This window comes from Trematomus bernacchii, unplaced genomic scaffold, assembly GCF_902827165.1.
Source record: "Trematomus bernacchii unplaced genomic scaffold, fTreBer1.1, whole genome shotgun sequence".
Taxonomy (NCBI): domain Eukaryota; kingdom Metazoa; phylum Chordata; class Actinopteri; order Perciformes; family Nototheniidae; genus Trematomus; species Trematomus bernacchii.
Window position 1 is genome coordinate 1,069,401 of NW_022987910.1, and position 21,656 is coordinate 1,091,056.

The 21,656-nt window shown below is 41.1% G+C and overlaps 1 protein-coding gene across 4 annotated transcripts in view; it reads left to right on the top strand.

Moving 5' to 3' along the window:
* Positions 1-21,656, top strand: part of LOC117470345 (cytoplasmic dynein 2 heavy chain 1) — a 112,430-nt gene that overhangs the window by 19,425 nt on the left and 71,349 nt on the right. For all 4 annotated transcript variants that reach the window (XM_034115089.1, XM_034115092.1, XM_034115091.1 and 1 more), the window contains exons 29-52: positions 871-939; positions 1,097-1,251; positions 1,610-1,742; positions 1,951-2,068; positions 2,173-2,285; positions 2,442-2,555; positions 2,795-2,945; positions 5,401-5,606; positions 6,580-6,762; positions 6,943-7,125; positions 7,345-7,568; positions 9,128-9,243; positions 12,061-12,260; positions 12,446-12,577; positions 12,819-12,951; positions 13,183-13,390; positions 13,479-13,608; positions 14,509-14,664; positions 14,926-15,185; positions 16,118-16,364; positions 16,573-16,724; positions 16,945-17,089; positions 17,731-17,833; positions 20,695-20,859. In XM_034115089.1, coding sequence (XP_033970980.1) covers positions 871-939; positions 1,097-1,251; positions 1,610-1,742; positions 1,951-2,068; positions 2,173-2,285; positions 2,442-2,555; positions 2,795-2,945; positions 5,401-5,606; positions 6,580-6,762; positions 6,943-7,125; positions 7,345-7,568; positions 9,128-9,243; positions 12,061-12,260; positions 12,446-12,577; positions 12,819-12,951; positions 13,183-13,390; positions 13,479-13,608; positions 14,509-14,664; positions 14,926-15,185; positions 16,118-16,364; positions 16,573-16,724; positions 16,945-17,089; positions 17,731-17,833; positions 20,695-20,859 — 3,796 coding nt within the window. The remainder of the gene's footprint in view (positions 1-870; positions 940-1,096; positions 1,252-1,609; positions 1,743-1,950; positions 2,069-2,172; positions 2,286-2,441; positions 2,556-2,794; positions 2,946-5,400; positions 5,607-6,579; positions 6,763-6,942; positions 7,126-7,344; positions 7,569-9,127; positions 9,244-12,060; positions 12,261-12,445; positions 12,578-12,818; positions 12,952-13,182; positions 13,391-13,478; positions 13,609-14,508; positions 14,665-14,925; positions 15,186-16,117; positions 16,365-16,572; positions 16,725-16,944; positions 17,090-17,730; positions 17,834-20,694; positions 20,860-21,656) is intronic.

Below are 21,656 nucleotides of genomic sequence, written 5' to 3' on the forward strand. Positions count from 1 at the left end.
GCTATTGTCACACAGAATCATGGTTAGCTGTAGACACAAATGTTTAATCAGTTGACTTAATTACATTTTATTGCAGTTGGTTATAGTTTTATTAGCCACAGTTTGACCATAACCGACTTGTACAAAGCTGATTGCATCGACCAAAATGACTGAGTATTACTTTTATTAGATCTTAATTTCCTCTAACTGCTCTCCACCTGCCTGACATGGCCAACCAAGGGATTCCTCAGCACCAGGATACTGTTTAATTAAGTGCATGTGTGCCTTGTCTCTGAGTGCATTTCCTTAAGAAATGTGTGTGGCTGTGTGGGTATCATGTCGAACATAAGATGGTTTGATGGTAAAAATAAAAAATGTAAAAAGTCAGTTACACAGATAATACATACATAATATAGATGACGTCCTGATTACTGAATTATAATCTGTAAATTCAAGAAAAGATGCCTAATAATCTGCACGTTATGCTATGTATACTATTTATATATATGTAGTAAGGCATTTTATGTATTTATATATAAATGTTTTAAAGTTGTCTATATCTTTAACCTTTCTGCCTCTGAGGTGTGAGCCACAACGCTAGACTCTGACTTCACATAATGCTTTTTATTAAGATGATATAAAAAAGTAAAGTCTGCATGCAGAGCAATGCGTACTAAAACATTTGGTCATTTGAAAGGTGGCTATAACTGTTGTCGGAATCATCCTTATCATAAGTATTTATTTTTTTGATAATTATTGTTCCGGGCAGGTCAATTAAAGTGACCACTTGGTAGATAAAATAGAGAAGGGCGTGAATATCTACTGACCCCTTCGAAATAAATGTAAGGGATTAGCAAACACTGGCTTTATCACCGCTCTGTGCCCATCCAGGTGGGAGATAACCGCTGCCTGCTGCAGTCTCTGAAAGACTCCCCCTACTACCGCAGCTTCCAAGACAAGGTCAGCTCAATAAAATCTATGAATACTTTATAACCTTCAAGCACTTCGTATTACGTATGCAAAAAGTGTTGTTGTTCACCCATATTGAAAGGTTTAAACATCCTTAATGAAGCAGCAATAACCACTGCTCCTGTATTAACTGTGTGTGTGTGTCCAGGTTAGTCTGTGGGAGGTCCGGCTCTCAGACTTAGACGAGTACCTGCTGAGTCTGAATGCCATCCAGAGGCGCTGGGTTTATCTGGAGCCCATTTTTGGGCGAGGGGCATTGCCCCGGGAGGAGGCGCGCTTCAAACGTGTTGATGAAGACTTCAGGTACTGTGTGTGTTTCTAAAAAGACAGGTCAAATGAAGACCTCACATCTTTACCAATGAATAACAAGCACACTGCCCACACCCAGAACTTCTGAAATTAAGCATTATCTACCCTATGTATATATATATGAATATACACATCCTCAAATTTAAGCTTTGTTTCATTCCATATCCTATACTGCTCGAGAGTACATGTTTTTAATTTATTTAATTGTAGTTTCTGATTGTTATGGCTGATATTCAGTATAACAATTGGATGATTTCATTTTTTCCTAGAACAAATTGACCAATGGAAATTGTATGACATGTGTTTTCATGCACATTCACAAACAACAAAACTGCTTCTATATGTGTTACAGGTCTATCATGTCTGACATTCAGAGGGACAACAGAGTTGTTTCTTTGAGCTCAAGGGCTGGCATCAGAAACTCTCTGGTCACCATACTGGATCAGCTGCAGCGCTGCCAGAAGTCACTCAATGAGTTCCTGGAGGTACACACACACACACACACACACACACACACACACACACACACACACACACACACACACACACACACACACACACACACACACACACACACACACACACACACACACACACACACACACACACACGTGCATTTTTTCATGCAAAGACTACATATTTACCACATGAATGGTAGGAATCACAACTCTTTTTATCGTGTGTTTTTCGCAGGAGAAGCGCTCTGCCTTCCCACGGTTCTATTTCATAGGAGATGATGATCTGTTAGAGATTCTCGGTCAGGCAACCAACCCAACTGTAATCCAGTCACACCTCAAGAAACTCTTTGCAGGTCACATCTGTTTTGTTTTGTCTGCTCATCCCTCCCCCTTGTATTGCTTGTATCATATCATATCCTGACAGTGAAGATAATTGGTGTGTGTGTTATCCTCGCAGGCATCCACAGTGTTGTGTTTGATGAGCAGTGTCAGCACATTGTGGCCATGTGTTCTTTGGAAGGAGAAACCGTGCCTCTCCGAAACCTAGTACGCATCTCCAGCCTCGTGGAGGTAAAGTCTATGTGAATTGATGTTCTGTGTTGTATGTCGGAGATAGATAATAGGTTGCATACTCTTCAGCTTTGCATGTTTATGCAATCGAGCATACTGTGTTCATGTTTTAATTCAATTATTGTTTGTGGCTGTTTTCTTTGAACTCCTTCCTAGATGTGGCTAAGTGAGCTGTCTGTGGAAATGAAGGAGACTCTGAAGCACTTGCTGTATGAATGTCTGTCAGCAGGGAGGAAAGGGAATGTGGACCCCTCACGCTACCCGTCACAGGTACACACACACACACACACACACACACACACACACACACACACACACACACACACACACACACACACACACACACACACACACACACACACACCTAACCCCAACCAACCCCAATACTTTACTCAAGATGAGAGGCACAGTGTCAGTAATATGTGACCCAAGATATGAAATAACTGAAATGTCCTTTAAAGCATCATATCAGTGTCAAGTGTCTGAACCATCTTTTTTTTTTGGTTTAGATTCTGTGTCTGGCTGAGCAAATTCAATTTACTGAAGATGTGGAAAGAGCTCTAAAAGAGCAGAATTTGCAGCAGCTGGAGCTGGAGCTCAGTGCCAAATTAGAACACTACACTACGGTGGACACCAGCTCTGATGATCAAGCTAATTCAGGTACTACTGTCTCTGCTTGTCTGTATGCATTAGTGAATGTATGTGTGTCCTGGTTCTAAGACAGGGGTCACTTCAATGTATTGACTTGCAAGACATTAACTGTAGCTTTCCAAGTTACTTGCAGGGATTGGCTGCTTTTATTAACCACCAGAGAGAAACCGCATGTTTGTTTCTACTCATCTTTCAACATTAATGCACCCTAAGTAGGCTATTGTATGCTTACATGTAAGCTATAGCAACATCAGAAGAAAATATACGATCGCTATGTGACTGATTGATAGGAGATGTCTGACCTCTATTGACTAAAATAAATACATTTACCTTGATGCATTTCATACATGTGGAATATATAAAGTTAAATGATGACATGGATGGTATGAAGAAAATGGTTTGTATGTGTAAACTCGGTGTGGGTTAAATATCTACACACACTAGGTTCTGATTTTCATAAGCTATGCGTGTTCATTTTTGTTTTGTTCTAGTGCATACGCAACCCTCTTACCATATTCTTGAATGTCCATAATTTAAGAAGTCATTCAAAATCAAGATGTTTAAACATCTGTGATAAAAATACAAACTCAGACATGCTAAATAATGTTCAGGGTATTGTTCTGTTCTTCAACCCCCTTTTATATTTGCTATATTTGTTTGCTAATCACATTCCTGTTGATACTAATCTCCCCAAATTGCCAATCTCTATAAACACTTGTGACTTCCCACTTGCCTTTTGTTCCATTATCAGACTCCCTCTTGTGTTGGTAATGATTTAGCTCTGATCAGCATCTTGGGTTGTTACTTAGGACTGAGAGATCACGCTCTTGTGTGAATCTGTTGATAGGACTGGAGAGGCTGCAGAGGGGCAGATGCAGCCGCTGGCAGGCTAATAATGTCTCAGGGCTGGATATAAAGCTACATTAACCATGACAGCAGAGGTTTTTTTTTACAGAACTTGAATTTTTAAAAAGGACTTTTAAATTCAAATCAAGGTTTCTTATTCATGCATGAGATGAAAAGCTCTTCCATAACTCTGGTAGTGGCATCATTTCACGGTACATTGCTACCAAATTCCACATTTCTGTGTCATGAAAACGTATCTATGATAACAGTGCTTGTTTCACTCGCACCATGTGTGATTGGTAGCACATTTTTGTCATCGGTTAGTTTGATTTTTTTACTTTTCTGATATAATTATAAAGTATTTCAGCAGTGCGCGGTGATGAAGGTTAGAATATTTGTCGATAAAGTGGTTTGTGTTCCGTCTGTCTTGCATTCAACCTTCCACGCTTGAAATAAAGCCCACTTTCATGATAACATCTCTGTAAATGACTGACTTCCTAAAACAACCAGGTAGGCTGAAGAGGCTTTGGAGTGGCAGTATTGATTAAAGTGGCTAAAGTAATGGCAAGACGGATAATCTAATTACCCAATCTACATGAATGGGCCATAAACCATGGTGGGGAGTGCGAGTGAACTTCCCTTTGGCACACAGACAAGACAAGATGGTGTTCATTTGGCAAGGTATTTGAATGCTTCCTGGGCTGACATCACTGAAGCATTTCTACTGAACATACAAAGCATTCAAAGCACCTACCTAGTACATAACGACTGTCCCGTGTAATTTACGGTATGCAATCCCAACTTCAGAGCTGTATGTGAAAAAGCACAGTGAAGATTTATGATTCAAAGATCCAAGCCGTAAATCTGGCATATAAAATACTCCTACTTTTGCTGGAGACTGGCAGTAGAACACAATTCACTTGATTTTATATTGGCCATTAGACTTGTCATTTTGACTTTTGCATATTTGTATGCATAAATAAACATATTGAGTTTGGATGAGCACAAAGATATCCACAACTAACTTTATCTAATATTCTTTTGTATTTAATTATTTTCTATTTTTATTTTACATTTATTTATCAGCCGTAACATTATTCTATTTTTAAATTTACAGAGGGAATTTAATCGTTCAGAGTACCAATCACAATTTTCATCAAGATACATTTTTTTGGTTTTGCCTTTATTGGAGAGAAAGGACATATTGACCAATGGGGGGGGGAGAGAGGAGACGACATGCAGGAAAGGGCCACAGTTGGGACTCTGTCTTTGAATGGGACGCCCCTATATTTTGACGGTTTATCCAGTTTGTAATATTGACTTTCCAGATGATCAGTTTGGCTGAATTAATTTCTGATAAAATGTTCCTAAAATGTACGTTAGTTTATAGAGACAAGTCCTGTTCTCCTCACCAATGGTAACTGTTCTGCATTACGACTTGAAACAGCTTCCCTTACAACTGTAGAGACGCTGATTTTACGATAACATAAAAGCTACTGCCACTGTCAGCTTACAATGAACTCCATCCATCTATCCACAGCATTTCAAATCAAGTTGGTTAATTGTATCTTTTTACCAATTCCACCATCCTGATATTCTGACATGTCTTCATGTACAGAGTCCAGTGTCCTGCAGTTGAAGCTGAAGGCGTTGATTCTGGATATTATTCACAACATGAGTGTGGTGAAGCAACTGAACCAGGCAGGGGTGACCAGCGCTGATGCCTGGGCCTGGAAGAAGCAGCTCCGCTTCTACATGGGAACAGACAAAGGCTGCCTTATACATATGGTGGACGCACAATTCAGCTACACATATGAATACCAGGTTTGTTGGCATGTACATACAACTGTATACACTCTTTGTATTTCACCAAATGGACACAACTTGATGTTTCCTGGGCTGCAGTTAAGCTTGTTTGAGACTTAACTTTTGATCAGTTAGCTGTTACTTTAATGAGTAGATATCAGCTTGATTAGTATTCAATCTGCAATGTCTTGAAAGAGAGGAAAGCAGGAAGCCTCTCTAATTAAATTGACTAATTGATCAATTTTATTTCAGATTGACTTGCTAATTCTCTGATTCTCATTCACGATACACATTTCAGCCTTCTGTGACACCCGCTATAAACTAATTCTGTGCGCATAATTGAAATGTTCTTACTGCAATTCCTCATCAAATACATATAAGGAGCGCTAAAACATAAACTCTGAAAAGACATACTGCCAACTGTACAAACTGTACCATACTCGTGTCAGTGTACCCATTCACGCTTTACCTAACCCAATCCATAGTTATACATTGATTAATACATATAAAGTTCTTTAATCATTAATGTAGTAATCAAAAAAATCTTGTTTAAACAGTGATTGGTTACCACTATCAATTAAAGAACTGTGTGTCCCGTTCAGGGTTTCACAAAATATGTTTGGTTACAGATATAAAGCTCCACTTCGTATCTTTCACCTTTAGGGGGCACTGTTTATGCAGAGATGAAGAGCACTGGAGATACCTTGCTTTATTCCCCCTCTGCAGAATCTTCAAGATAACACAAGCACACAGTCTCACTCATTTTCATTCTCTGCCTGTTATCATTTGTTTTATAATTCCTTCCTTTTTCAATCCATCATCTGTCTGTTTGCCTTTCTCCTCCACTGAATTCTGCCCCCCTTCTTTTATCCCTTTCCACTTTTCCCTCACTCACCATATCTTTATTTCTATCTCACTGTGTTTTTTTTGCCACTTGATTTCTCTCTGTAATGCTCACTTTCTTCTCCACCCTACCTCTCGTGTCTCCCAGGGGAATGCGGCCAAGCTGGTGCACACCCCGCTGACTGATAAGTGCTACCTGACTCTGACCCAGGCCATGATGATGGGACTTGGGGGGAACCCCTATGGGCCTGCTGGCACGGGCAAAACGGAGTCGGTCAAAGCCCTGGGGGGGCTGTTCGGACGCCAAGTGCTGGTGTTCAACTGTGATGAGGTATGAAGAGTTCGTAGAGAATATATACTGGGTTAACATCTCGGCCGAAATTACAAAAGTATGCTATGAATGTCATACATATCTAAATGTATTTCCTTTTTAATAACACACCAACAAGACTGGTAATTGAGAACACATGAGAAGGTGTCTTCTCCAGTTTTACATTCATCTGTGTTTCAGGGTATCGACGTGAAGTCAATGGGTCGGATCTTCGTGGGCTTGGTGAAGTGTGGAGCGTGGGGCTGCTTTGACGAATTCAACCGCTTAGAGGAGGCAGTGTTGTCTGCAGTTTCCATGCAGATTCAGGCCATTCAAGACTCCCTCAAACATCACAAGAACTCATGTGAACTGCTCGGGAAGGAGGTCAGAAAATAAGATTCAGACAAATATTAGATAATAATAATAGAGTACTGATGCTAAAAAAGCAATTACTCACTATCTCTCACGCACACTATCTGTCTTTATGAACCAAGATGGTCACGTCATTTATCATGAAGCAATCAATGAAGCTATCACAATGTTGCTGTCGAATAAACAACATATTAATGTGAATAACGTGTTCTCCTTCTCTTCATCCTTCAGGTGGAATTGGACCCAAACTCTGGGGTGTTTATCACATTAAACCCGGCAGGTAAAGGCTATGGAGGCAGACAGAAGCTTCCAGACAACCTGAAGCAACTATTCAGGCCCGTGGCCATGAGCCGGCCAGACAATGAGCTCATCGCTGAGGTCATCCTCTACTCCGAGGGCTTCAAAAGCGGAGAAGTGCTGGGACGCAAACTGGTTGCTATCTTCAACCTGGCAAGGTAGAAATTGTTGGTCTTTTTTTGGTTTAATTTGAGGTTGAGGTTGGATGAGGTTGGGATATTCTTTTTCATAAATAGACAAGAAATATATATCAACAGATTATTGATTATGTAGATGGTATTGTGAACTGTGTCACCAATCTGGTCTTTAAATCTGTGTGGACTCAGACTACAGGAGTTTTAAGATCTTAAGCCATTTAAAACATAAAGTCAGGTTTCATCGCACATTAGGAGGAACAGATGTATCGTATCTATACAAGAACATCTTACAAGATTTGAAAATAATGGCGCACCACACACTTCATGATAATATTAGGATTATCCTGCCATAGGGAGCAATGCACCACCACAAGGGATCTCATGGGGAAGCAGATGTATACATTATGGAGAATGATGTTGCACCCCAACTTTCTGTAGAAGGATAATACCTTGCAGTGAGAGGTAAAACATTTGGGCCCAAAAATTGTACGAACCAATGTCCCATTTTTCATAGATTAGGAGGGGTTAACATGAATACATCTGCCTAAAGCTCCAAAGTGTTTTTTGTTTGCGAAACCAAATAATGCTGTTGAATTGATTTGAAATGACCCCTTGGCCACTAAAATCTATTGTAATTAGGGTTGCAAAGGGGCGGAACATTTCCGGTACATTTCCGGAAAGTTTCCACGGAAATCTGGGGAATTTTGGAAATATTCGATGCAAAATTAAACAAAAAACATGACATTTCAACAGATTTTTTTTATTTATTTATTTTTTAAGTAGAACAGAACAAGTTTTAATTATTTTATCGAACAATTATTTGTTTCATTGAAGAACGAAAACAGGAATGTTGAGTTAAATATTACTCATCCCCCCAACCCCACTCATTAAAAAATGAACAAAAATGCACCCCCCATCCAAAAATCTGCACAAAGTCCCATTCAAAATGTTAAATGAAAAGAGCCCTTCTCCCTCCAAACAGTCCCATTAAACATGCTAATCTTCCTTCAAGCAATCCTCTGCATTTTTGCTAAACCCTTTCAGTCAACGGGCTCTTGCTGGGCCTCATCAACATCCAACTCTTCCTCCTCCTCTTCAGTGTCACTGTCCAGCCTTGTTGAGGATGGCTCTGTGTCAGGCTCAAAGAGCCTTAGGTTTGCCCGAATGCCAACCAGTTTTTCCACTCTCACGTTTGTGAGCCTGTTGCGAACCTTTGTGTGGTCTCAATAGCCATGCAGTAAGCAGTGTGCTATGGCATGGATATTCAAGTGTGCTTGAATGGCATCTGTTTGTTTTAGTCATGATTATGCTAAAATATACTTTCCCCAACTATATTTAAGTTCCCTATGAAGAGCAAACCTTCAATTTAGAAAATTCCCAGTTTATTCCCATAAATTCCCGTTAATTCCCATGGAAAGTTTCCATCTTTGAAAATTCCCGGAATTTTGCAACCCTAATTGTAATATAGGCCTTTTGATGTTGTGGATATAAGATATGATCCTACATTCAAGCCCTTAGCACTACAAACAATTCAGAGTGTGTGTTTATGTGTGAAAATGTGCCTTTTTGTGTGTGTCCAGGGAGCTGTTGACTCCCCAGCAGCACTACGACTGGGGTCTCCGTGCTCTGAAGACGGTGCTGAAGGCCTGTGGCAGTCTCCTGCAGCAACAAAGGAGGAGTCAGGACAAGGACAAGAGTAAGACCCCCCTCTGGCTATTTTTTATTTTGAGCTACAATATTTCTGTGAGGCTTTTCCAATAGTGGAGAGTGACAGCAAAGTAAGGAAAAAGAGAGTGCCTTTTTTGGCCATGACCTCGAGTCACTTTCTTTGCAGTAACAGGATTTATTGAGTAAAATATAAGGCAGGATCTTCAATAATGTGCCATCAAGGGCTGAAATGGGCAGGCTTCCATTCCAGCCAAATGAAGAACGAATTGATCTCTTATCCATTCATGCCTTACTTGAGAGATTCTGCCACTTATGCTACATAAGAAAAAGCTTACTTCCACCAAAGATACAGTGTCTTCATTTTTCCATCAAAACATTTCGTGTTGTTTGACTTTTTCAGAGGATTGTGCCAAATTACATTCTGTAAATTATTTATGGCATTAAAGTTATGTTTCCGTCCTGATTATATTTCAATCAGGAGAGACTTCATTTTGTTTAAAGAACATTTATTGACACATGCCATATGATAAATGTTAAGTCTTTGGCGATTAGACCCCGATCCTGAAATCGTATATCTAAAGGGGGAAATGCAGCCGTGAGCATAGGGAACCCCCCCGGGGTCTAGACACTGGTGATGATGCTGAAGATCTGGATTTGATGAGGAGATGGGATGAAGAGGGGATGAGATGAGGTCTTTGGATTAGCTCTCCTGGCACTGGATGTGATGAAAGGAGGTGGATGGGGAGGAGGTGGTCGGCAGCATGAACACCTGAAATCACAGCTGACTGCAGGAGAGAGGAGAACCATTTAAAAGTTTGGCTGCAGCACGATGATTGGCTGCTGAGATTGAGGTGAATGTAATAGGTTAGCAGGAAGCCCGTGATGAGCTGATTAGAAGCAGCTACGGAGTGAATGTATACCAGTCTTCCTGAAAGAACTTGCGCTGAGCTTCATTGGGTAGTGACAGCCTTCTCAGGAATTAATGTACCACAAAACCAAAATAGACTTTTTATACTGTCATGTTATATTATTTGTCGCAGACAGCCGAAGTGTATTAACATATCAACGTTTAATATCTACATGTGATGATTCTCATATTCACATATTTATTATATAACAGAACAGTCAAACTGATTGTTCTGTGATATGTTTACATTGCCTGTAATGTCCCTACACTGTATTAGTTAAAGTAAAGTAAAGTGTTCCAATACCATTTATTTGTAACCAAATTTCAAAAATGTGCTTTTGTATATTGGATGAAAGTGTCTCTACAATGTGTCCCCTGAGAAGTGCACTCTTAGTAAGCTTGACCTGAGCGATAGAAAGCTAGTAACCTGATGAAAAGGATTTAAGGATGAGGTAAAAGTGAAAATGAATCTGCTTTGAGACTCTTATCCTGTCCTTGACCGCATTGCAATACAAACTGTTTTCATAATCTGTGTCTTCATTTGTGGATACCTCTTAAAGTCAGTTTCAGATGAAGAGTGTATTTGAACACGGATAGGATTTATGGCCCAGCACAGTACACCTGCCGCTGTCCTTGTCTTCTAAATCCATTAACTGACATTTACTCCAAATGCCCCCCACCTTTAAAACTGTTATTCCCTTGGGCTTTTTACTTACCTGTCCCTTTGTCCTTCTCCTTTCTCTCCTTTCCAAACACTTTGCCAGGGTTCTGTTGTTTACCTCTTCAGGCTCTCTTTCTCCACCTCCATCCGCCTCCTTCTGACCTCTTAGCTCTCTCTCTGATTCCTCTCTGTCGATGCTGCTCTCGTCCCACTCATTCTCACTCGTTGCCCTCTGTTTCTCACCCCATCTCCCCTTCATGTCCCTACTTTCAATTATTTCCCCTCTCTTAATTTCCCTCTAATAATAATAATAATTCCTTATATTTATTATAGCGCTTTTCCAGAGCTCAAAGCGCTTTACAAATACACATTACACACATATCATACATGTAATGTACTGTGGACAATACCCACAGGAGCAAATTCAGGTGAAGTGTCTTGCCCAAGGACACAGCGGCTTTACAGACGCAGCGGCGGCGGAGGCGGGTTTCGAACTGGTGTTCCCCAACGCCCCCTTGATCTGATGATCAACGCACAGCCCACTGCGTCACTCCGCCCATCTTCACACCTCGAAGTCATCAAGGCGCTTTACAAGTACACATTACACACATGTAACGGTCATGTACTGTACCCACATGAGCAAATTCGGGGGAAGTGTCTTGCCCAAGGACACAACGGCCTGACGCAGTGGCGGCGGAGGCGGGTTTCGAACTGGAGTTCCCCAACGCCCCCTTGATCTGATGATCAACGCACAGCCCACTGCGCCACTCCGCCCCGGCCTCTGCCTTTTTCTTCAACCTATCCCCCTCTCTCTCTTTTAAATCCTTCTGTCTCATCAGCAGCCCTTTATCTGTCCAACACACACAGGCACACACACAGGCACACACACACAGTACATGCACTTTCTGTCTGTTAGATGAGTCCCTGAGGTTTTCTTGTGTTCGTCTGTGTGTGTAGCTTGGCCAAGTGTTTCTCTCTGCTACGGATAAAAGGCCAGCAACTTTGGAGCAGAGAACAAAAGTATCGACAAACTCTTCAATCATGACAGGCTTTGGTAATGAGCACTTTTGTAACAGGGTGAGAGAGCAAAAGAATAATGACTGGACAAGTTCATTATCATTTAACCTTTTGCTTTGTGGTTCTTTATCAAGCATGTATCATTGCCTCTATTTGTGCATCAGTATAAAACTATTTAATATATTATTATTTTAGTATTTTGTCATGACTCTCATATTTCACATTGGAATGGTACAAAAATCTTTTTCATGTACATGCAGTTCAGGAGAGCGGTCTGGTGGTGCAGGCGTTGAGACTGAACACCATGTCCAAGCTGACGTTTTCGGATAGCTCCCGGTTTGATGCTCTGGTCAGAGATGTCTTCTCGGGGGTTAATTTCACCGATGTGGAGGACCAGAGTCTAATGCAAGCACTGGACCAAGTCTACAAGGAGGCACGGCTCGAACTTATACCCGGCCAGGTGTGTGTGTGTGTGTGTGTGTGAAGACATCCAAGCACTAGCCAATTATACACCTGATTTTCATGAACTCTGACCAGTTTTTGGGAAACACAAAAAAGTATTCACTTGAGACAGTTGAATAGTTTGTTAGAAGGATGATGGAAAACCCTAGAGGAATTGCTGACTGTTTTTCCATCTCTGTGTAGCTGAAGAAGGCATTGGAGCTGAATGAACAGCTGAGACAACGCATGGGTGTAGTCATCGTTGGGCCAAGTGGAGCGGGGAAGTCTACGCTCTGGAGGATGCTCAGGGCCGCTCTCAGCAAGACAGGCAAAGTGGTGAGTAACAGGGAAACCGCCTACACAGTTGTTCATTCACTGATACATGCTGTACTTTTAAAATGACAATTGTAAAAAAAAATGCAAAATGCTATAAATGTACATTTTGTAAGACTAACACAATATCCATTATTATTCTTCATATAAACGATTATTTAAAGCATTTATTCAAGAGTTTATAGGTCAGTATTGTCCCAATCTTGTGTGCCATCTTTAATGCTTTCATGCTGTGTTTTTGTAGGTGAAGCAGTACACAATGAATCCTAAAGCTATGCCCAGACAACAGCTGCTGGGTCATATAGACATGGACACCAGAGAATGGGCTGATGGCGTCCTCACACACAGTGCCAGGAGTGTTGTCAGAGAACCACAGGGTAAGACATCGCTCCATTAGCGCTAATAGGTTACTTATCATCTGTTTTGCTAACCCAGACTTTAGATAACTGCAATAAAGTCTATATTAAATGAAAAAGTCAGGGTGAACCAGTAAACTCTACAAGGACTGCATAAGGTAAGCATTTAGGTGTGTATGTTTCTGTACTGAGATTCATGTACTGTATGTATCTAGAGTTAGAGATATGTATATGTGCTTTTGTGTTTTCTAGGGGTGAGCTCATGGATTGTGTGCGACGGCGACATCGACCCAGAGTGGATTGAGAGTCTCAACTCTGTGCTTGATGATAATCGGCTGCTGACCATGCCTAGTGGAGAACGCATCCAGTTTGGGCCCAATGTTAACTTCCTGTTTGAGACTCACGACCTTAGCTGTGCCTCACCAGCCACCATCTCCCGCATGGGAATGATCTTTCTCAGGTTGGTTGGACTGTGCATCTACAAGTTCCAGGTTTGCCATCTAGCTCTTCTCCATGTTGTTTTTTATATCTACTTTTCTCTACTCCAGTGATGAGGACATTGATGTAGGGGCCTTGGTGAAGTCGTGGTTGAAGGGACAGCCAGAGGATTGTCGCAGTAATCTAGAAAACTGGCTGGGAGACTACTTCCAACGGGCCCTGGACTGGGTCCTCAAACAGGTAACATTTACTCTGAGTCTGTACTACATCTTAACACTGACTCAAACAAACAATGCTGACACAGTTTTGCTGTGTAGCAATGTTTTATGTGTATATCAAAAGTGGACATTTTGGTGGCCCTAAAAGATAGGACTTTAGAAAAAAGAAGGCCTCCATGTACACTGACCATTGTTCATTCTAAGGACATTGTGTGTCATGAGTGAGATGAATTCACAAAAATCAGCAGACTTTAGTAATCATAAACTAAACTAAATGTTTTACCCAGCTGCACGTCTACTCACTGGCCACAAAAAGTGTGACCACATCACCCCAATTCTGGCCTCACTGCACTGGCTTCCAATTCGGTTCCGAATTGATTTTAAACTCCTTTTATTTGTTTTTAAAGCACTAAATGGGCTGGCTCCGGCCTATATAGCTGAACTCCTTCAGCGCTACACCCCAACAAGAGCTTTAAGGTCTGCTGACCAGCTGTTGCTGATAGTGCCCAAGACCAGGCTCAAAACCCGAGGGCACCGAGCCTTCGCAGCAGCTGGCCCGAGGCTCTGGAACACTCTGCCCCTCCATGTGAGGTCGGCCCAGACCCTAGGGGTTTTTAAATCTACTCTTAAGACACACTTCTTCTCCCTGGCCTTTTAGTCAGAGCGGAGCACGACTCCTGACTTTTCCCTGTGTTTTTTTTTTAAATATCTGTTGTAATTTATTGTCTTTTATTGTGATTATAGAAATGTGTTTTTATGTGATTGTAGTTATTACATGTACAGCACTTTGGCCCGACTAAAAATCGCTTTTAAATGTGCTCTATAAATAAACCTTGATTTGATTTGATTTGATTTACCCCATTTAGTTTTTTTTGTTGAATTTGAAACCAACTTGTGTATCTCCTTCTCTACTCTCCTTTAGAATGACTTTGTGGTGGACACTAGTCTGGTGGGTACAGTGTTCAATGGCCTGTCACACCTTAATGCTGTGTCCGAGAGAGGTCAGTTTATCGTTGGTCTTCTCAGGGGTTTGGGAGGAAACCTGAACTTCAAAACAAGACAGGAGCTGGCCAAAGAGGTGAGGACCCCTGTGTGTTTTGTATGGGCTGAATGTGACTATAAGAACAGTTTACTTTGAGTATTGAAATGTTATCATGTCTCAAACTTAAAAGCTTGTTTCTGAGAGTCAGCTATAACTTACATAAAAATAAAGTGATGAGTCATTATTCAAATAGAAATACAGGATATGCACCTGGTGACATTTTCTCTTATGCCACCGCTCACAAAAGCTATCAGCCCTGCTCTTAATTGTTGCCCTTGTTTCTTTGTACTTCTATAGTTGCTGAGCTGGGCCAGGGAAAGCGCACCAGACACCAAAAAACCTTTGGATACCTACTATGACTCAGACAGCGGACATCTAGCTGCTTATACATTTCATCGTCCCGACGGTCTCTCGCTGGAACAGCTCTCTCATTCACACACACTGCCTGTTATTGAGACCCCAGACATGCAGAGGGGTCTGCACTGCTTCTCCCCGTGGCTCACCGCTCAGCACAGGCAGCCCTTTATGGTGGTGGGGCCGGAGGGCTGTGGAAAGGGGTAACTACACTCAGAGCACACACATTTACATACATGCATCATAAACTGAGCAGGCATTTGCACACATACTGGCAATATTATGTATATTGAGACACATGGTATAAATGAGTAACTCATCTAACATTCACACATTAACAACACATCCATGGTTGTTACATATTATTTATAAAGTGGAAGTCCATGTTAACAGTTTAAATAGACACTCTTCTTTGCAAACCTCATGTTGGTCTGCTTTAAAAAGGATTCGTAAGATCACAGTGTGCATTATGTAGAAAGTTAAAATAATACAAGCAAACAATCAACACTGAAATCAAATCTTTTTTTTAAGGCTTGACCTTTTGTGTAAAAGGCACTCATATGTCAGGATAAGACTTGGATCTGTGTGTGTGTGTGTGCTCGTGCTTGTGTATATGTTCTCAGAGAGCGGTTGCCTCAAATGTAATTGCCTCGCTCCCAAGGGCTTTGAAGAACAAGGGTCACTCAGTTTGCCTTTTACACTCCAGTTGAGTCTCACTCAAAGTCTCCTTTTCTCTGTCTCTCTCCTCGCCTCACTTCTTCTGAAAGGTCATTGTGCCAATGAGGCACTGGGTTTGTCGGCGTACTATTTTGATCAAAGAACATCTAATTAATTTACACACACACACACACAATATTTAGCTTTCCAATTATTTTATCATTCTGTCTTCGCCCTCATAAAATGTCTCTCTTTGCCTTTGGGTCTGCTCTGACAAACATTGTTGGATTAGATTCCAAGTGGCTCTCTTGATAAATACAGCACTGTTACTCATATCTCCCTATCATCATCTCCTGTAGAGATTACACCATTGTAAACATATGAGTGATGTCACAAAAGTTAGACCCTGTTTGGCCTACACCTTCTAAGTGCCTGTTTTTTTTTTTTAATTAAACCTTTTTTGTTGTTTCCTGTCCAGCATGCTCCTGCGCCACGCCTTCTCTCGGCTGCGCTCCACCCAGGTGGCGGTGGTTCACTGCAGCGCCCAGACGTCATCCCGCCATGTGCTACAGAAGCTCGGTCAGACCTGCATGTTGCTCAGCTCGAACACGGGCCGAGTCTTTAGACCAAAAGACTGTGAGAACCTCGTGCTCTACCTAAAAGACATCAACCTACCCAAACCTGACAAATGGGGGACCAGCAACCTCACTGCCTTCCTGCAGCAGGTAGAGACCACACATTCAAAACAAAATACTAATAGACAAGACAACAAATCAGTGAATACTTGATATGGTTAAAAAAACCTTTGACACCGGAGTCCAGGGTTGTTCCATGTATAATCTGAGACAATTTAAGAGTCTTTTTTACTTACTTTCTCTTAACTTCCACTTTCCTTGTCTATATCTTCTCATTGTCTCTTTGTCTTTCCTCCAGGTTTTGACATATAAAGGATTCTATGATGAGAATCTGGAGTGGGTTAGTCTTGAGAACATCCAGGTGGTGGCCTCCATGTCAACAGGGGGAGCTGTAGGCAGCCACTCCCTCACCTCCCGCTTCTCATCTATAGTTCGCATTGGCACTATAGAGTAAGTAGAACTCAAATGTAATCGAAGCATTTCTTCATATTTTGCAGAACTGCCTGCAATATACATGTTTTTGACTGCAGGCACTCAACATTTTTGGACACGTTGTAACATCAGCATGTTACCTTCATCTATTCACTGTTGGTTTCCCTCTTACCCCAATCCCCTCTCTTTTAATTTCTTACATCCATCTGTTTCTCTGCCTCTTTGCCTCTGCCTTTAGCTATCCAGACAGGGAGCAGCTGCAGACTATCTACTCTGCGTACCTGCAGCCAGTTCTCCAGCACAGCCTGGGCAGCCAGGCATCGTGGGCCAGCACCGGGAAAACACACCAGCTGGCTGGGTCTCTGGTGCAGCTCTATGAACAGGTATTTACATGGACAGGTTGTTCGTTGGTGCTCACATTTGTGTTTGCAGCTACATGGTCTCGCCTGAGATGTTGAAAGCATAACCATTAGCATATCAGGTTCCTTTTTTGAACTTCCTGAAATTACTCTGTAGCACACTTAATTAGACTCTCAAATGTCACACAATTAATTATGTGATATTTGAAGTTATAATTGGATGCTTTTGTTTGTTTTCTCTGAGGGTTCTCTTGCTAAGGGAACTCAATATAATGGTTTGGTGAGAAGGAGGATTCAACAGAATTACAATATACTACTGGATTACAAATTATTTAACAACCTTAACCCATGTCATGTGTTTTGAAAAGTGGAGTTCTGGAGGAGAGTTTTTTAAATTCTGTCTTTTATGTAACACACACACTAGCCTATCTGTGAATGAAGCCCCATATGGCTTATTCCAAATATAAACTGTGGATGGCACACATATTGTGCTTTTAGAGGTAAGATAAGTTATGTTTGATGCTGTTAATGCTGATGAGGCATGGAATTTATGTTGGTAAATACATTGATTTGTTGATTTGACATTCAACATATTGTCAATTGCTAATGGATTTGTCCTATAGCTATAAACGGATAATTCATTTTCCTGTGTATCTTACTTTCAGGTGAAAGCCAAGTTTACAGTAGATGACCACAGCCACTACCTGTTTACCCCCTGTATCCTCACAGAGTGGGTCCTCAGCCTGCTGCGATATGACCTCACTGCAGGTAACCAAACACACACGCACCACATTCATTTGTAAGCACTTTTACTGTCGGGAATAAGATTGATGACATTACCAGGTCTCACTTAGGAAACAAATAGGAACCTGAATGGTGTCCCGGGCTCATGTTGTGCGACCAGTCCTCACAGATTCATTTAGTTGGCACTGAGGAACACAAAGCATCACAACTGCCAGATCAAAAGGACAACACCATATGGCTGTTGTCAGTTTTATTTTAGCTCAGAACTACTGTCTCCAACTCTCACCTTTTCCTTCACTTGATCTCTCCTCTGTTTGCTCACTTCCTCTCTGTCACTCTTCTCTCTCCCCCTCTTTTATCAACCTCTCCCTTTGCTGTCCTTTCATCTCTCCCTCTGTCGCTCGTTCTCTCCTTCTGCAATGTGTTCCTGCTGTGATAGTGAGTCCAATCATTTATTTTAATTAAACACGTCAGCGGACAAACTTCTCGTTTCCTATGCTCATCATTTTCTAACGTACTCTTGCTTTTTCCTCTCTCTTTTCCCCTCTCGCTGCTTACCTTCTTTTTGGTATGTAAAAAAACCCTCACTTCTATGACTGTGTTGATGTATGTGGTAAATGTGAGTGTGCATTTGATCACAATGGATGTATCAACAACACATCACTAACAACTCTCATGGCATTGTTTGTTGGCATTTTCTTTGTTTATTGTGTTTCCCCACACACATTATAATGAGGTAATGTATGATGCCAGATACATTAAAGGCAGATTTAATCAGCTAATTAAAGCTTATCACAGATATATCATTATCAGGGAAATGTAAGCCCATAAATAACACAAAACAATAATACAAAACTTCAAAGAAAATATAGATATATATTTTTTGCATTAACATAAGTTGTAAACAAAATAGCATTTAATTAGTTGATTCACTCATGGTCATCATTTTTTATGTTATGTGTTTAATTAAATAAATATTTTGAATTAAAACTTTTTTTAAATCCAGAATGGGTCCGACTTTATTATCTTTTTAAGTTCTGTTTCACTCGTGTTTTTTTGGCAAGGACATTATAAGCATAGAACATTTTAAGTATGGCTACTTGGAACTTTAAGTGTTTATTTTTGTTTTACTTTGTGGTCTTTAACATTTAATAAGCCAGGGTAACCCAGGAGTGTCACTGTGTCTCTGCTGGTTCTCTTCTTCAACTCTTTCAATATAATGTGACAGACACTGTTGAAGCCAGTGGCCTATGAGACCACCATTTTGGCCTGTCCCTGTAGCAATCCCCTTTTTTTAGCTACAGCGCAGCAGCACTACGCTGGGGAATGTAGTACATTTATTAAATCCCTGGGAGGTGCGTTTGTCATGCCTGATTTCACCCAAAACAGCCCTTTTACTCATGTTGAGGCCTGAGTCACAGTGTAAACAGTGCGCTTGTGTCTGTATCTGCCCTTTTTGAAACGTAAACAACTGTGACAGATATGGACACACAACAAAATTGTAATCTTATGTATTATGGGTGTGATGGAAACTTCTGAAGCAATGGAGACAGGACTCAGAGAGACACGAGGAGAGCAGGAACTTTGATGGCAAACACTGATGGTTTATTTGGAGCTTCGGCTGGAGAATTCACAAGACATGTGCTGTGCCACGAGGTGTCACAGCGGTTGCCAAACCAATTCTGAAGAACTTTTCTGTAATTCGAGGTTTTAACTTGTTCGGAGTGTAATAATCAGCATTCCTCATCAGCGAGACTAAACAAATATGGACCCTGAATCTAACTAGAGCTGTCGTCCATAGAAAAGAATGTGCGCCAAGGAACCTAACGTTGTCCCTGAACAATAAACTATCTCATGCCGGCTTGTGCTCGGTCATAAGGTGGCAACAACAATGCGCCCAAGCTGCCCCTCCTTAAGAGAGATAGCAGCAATACCCAAGGCCTTAGACCTATGCCATGGGTAAAGAGACAGTGAAAGGAGAAAACTATGAACCGTGTCAAAGGTTGAATACCTAAGCAAATTATTCCCTAACAATGGGGAAAGTGAGAAACAGAAGTTAATTTACCTCTGCAGATACATCTGTACGTTTCTTAGAAAGTCTCTTGCTTTTGTATTAAAGGTCACCTATCATGCTATTTTTAGGCAATAGCATAGGTCTCAGATATATACAAAAATATAAAAAACATGTCTATGAAGTGTTTTGCTCAAAATACCAAACAGATCACCCATTCTAGCCATGCCTCATATCCCTCTATTTCACTTCCTGTTTCAAAAGTGCTGATTTGGGATATAAAGCTTTAAAAAAAAATTGGTCTAAACTAAATACTGCCGTGATGAAATGCCATATCATGGGTTATCAAGGATTATTTCTGAAACAGTATGGAGCTCAAAGGCTTTCTCTCTTGCCGGTTATACCACAAGGCGAGTTCCTTTTTATTTCCTGCTTCTTCACACACATGCTCTGTGCAGTACAGGTTAGCTCTGAGTGTTAGCGATGCTAATGTAAACATGCACCGACCATATTACGTCCAAAACAGTCGGGCATTGTTTCTGATAGCAACGTTTCAGATAGGGCCGTGGGTGTAAAGCAGCCTACATTTCAGATATTACGTCATATCGGACGCAAATCTGAATCAGCTCCGTTGTAGCCCCGTTTTTAGAGATTTGGGTACGGAGGAAAAGAGAGAGGGTTTCATTTTCTGACGCTGCGTGAGTTCCCCGACACACCGGGGACACATATTTATGTATAAAAGACATCAAAAAGTGCATTTTGCATGATAGGTCCCCTTTAATGTTTTGGTGAGAAAAAAATGTATGTAAAAATAAATGTTTTGTCAGTTATTAATTCAAGTATGTGTGTGCTTGTGACATCTATTCCTCTTTAGCTCAATCCAATGTGACAGACAGCGTGTTGGAGGTGGTAGCATATGAGGCCAGGAGGCTGTTCAGAGACCGGCTAGTTTCCTCTAAAGACCTTCACACCTTTGATAACATCCTCTCATCCATCGTACGGGGAGACTGGGGCTCTGACGCTCTCGACAACATGACCGGTATGAGAGACCTCTCATATCACCGACATACTCTTTCATTGAAATCACACATATACAAAACAACATCAAATTAAAGCAGAAACACATCTATTTAAGATTGAGTGCTTGATGCAATTCTTGCCAACATTCATGCAAGAATGAAAGCAACATTTGACTGGCTTTGTTCTTTGACAGCTCTGCATTAAAGGCAGTGCCTCAGCTAATGGTCTGTTTTAAACAGGCATGACATGATCAAATGTTTTCAAGTGCTTACGGCTTAGCACATATTCCTTATTTACTCTGATAAAGAACAAAGTGTCACTACAAGTCATACCAATTTGATTCCTTGGTTATAGCAGCTGCAAGACACAGGCAACTGGCAAGACTCCAACGCTTCACTTGCATGCCAACTCCTTGTGTGTCATAAACAATAACAAACTCATACTCCAGAATCAACCAATTAAGAGCCATCCAAGTCTTTTTCTAGTGTTGTCCTCCCTGTGCAGAAGCTCCTCTCAGAACTCTAAGTGGACTGCAGATAAATGCAGATTATGCCCTCCTTGCATATTAATGAATATAATAATACCAATACATACTATGCTTCGTAATGATCTGCACAGCAGCACTAGAAATACTTGGTGAAACCTGGCAAGAGGAAGCCATTGCCCGTTTTAGTCATTCAAAAAAATAATGGAAGCCAGTATAATACAACCATGTTAAGAAAGCTGGCTCAGCTCAGAGAGGCAACATTTTTAAGAACAGGTCCCTGATGCTCAATAAATAAAAGACATGCAATATCCCTCTGTAGCACCTGGCAC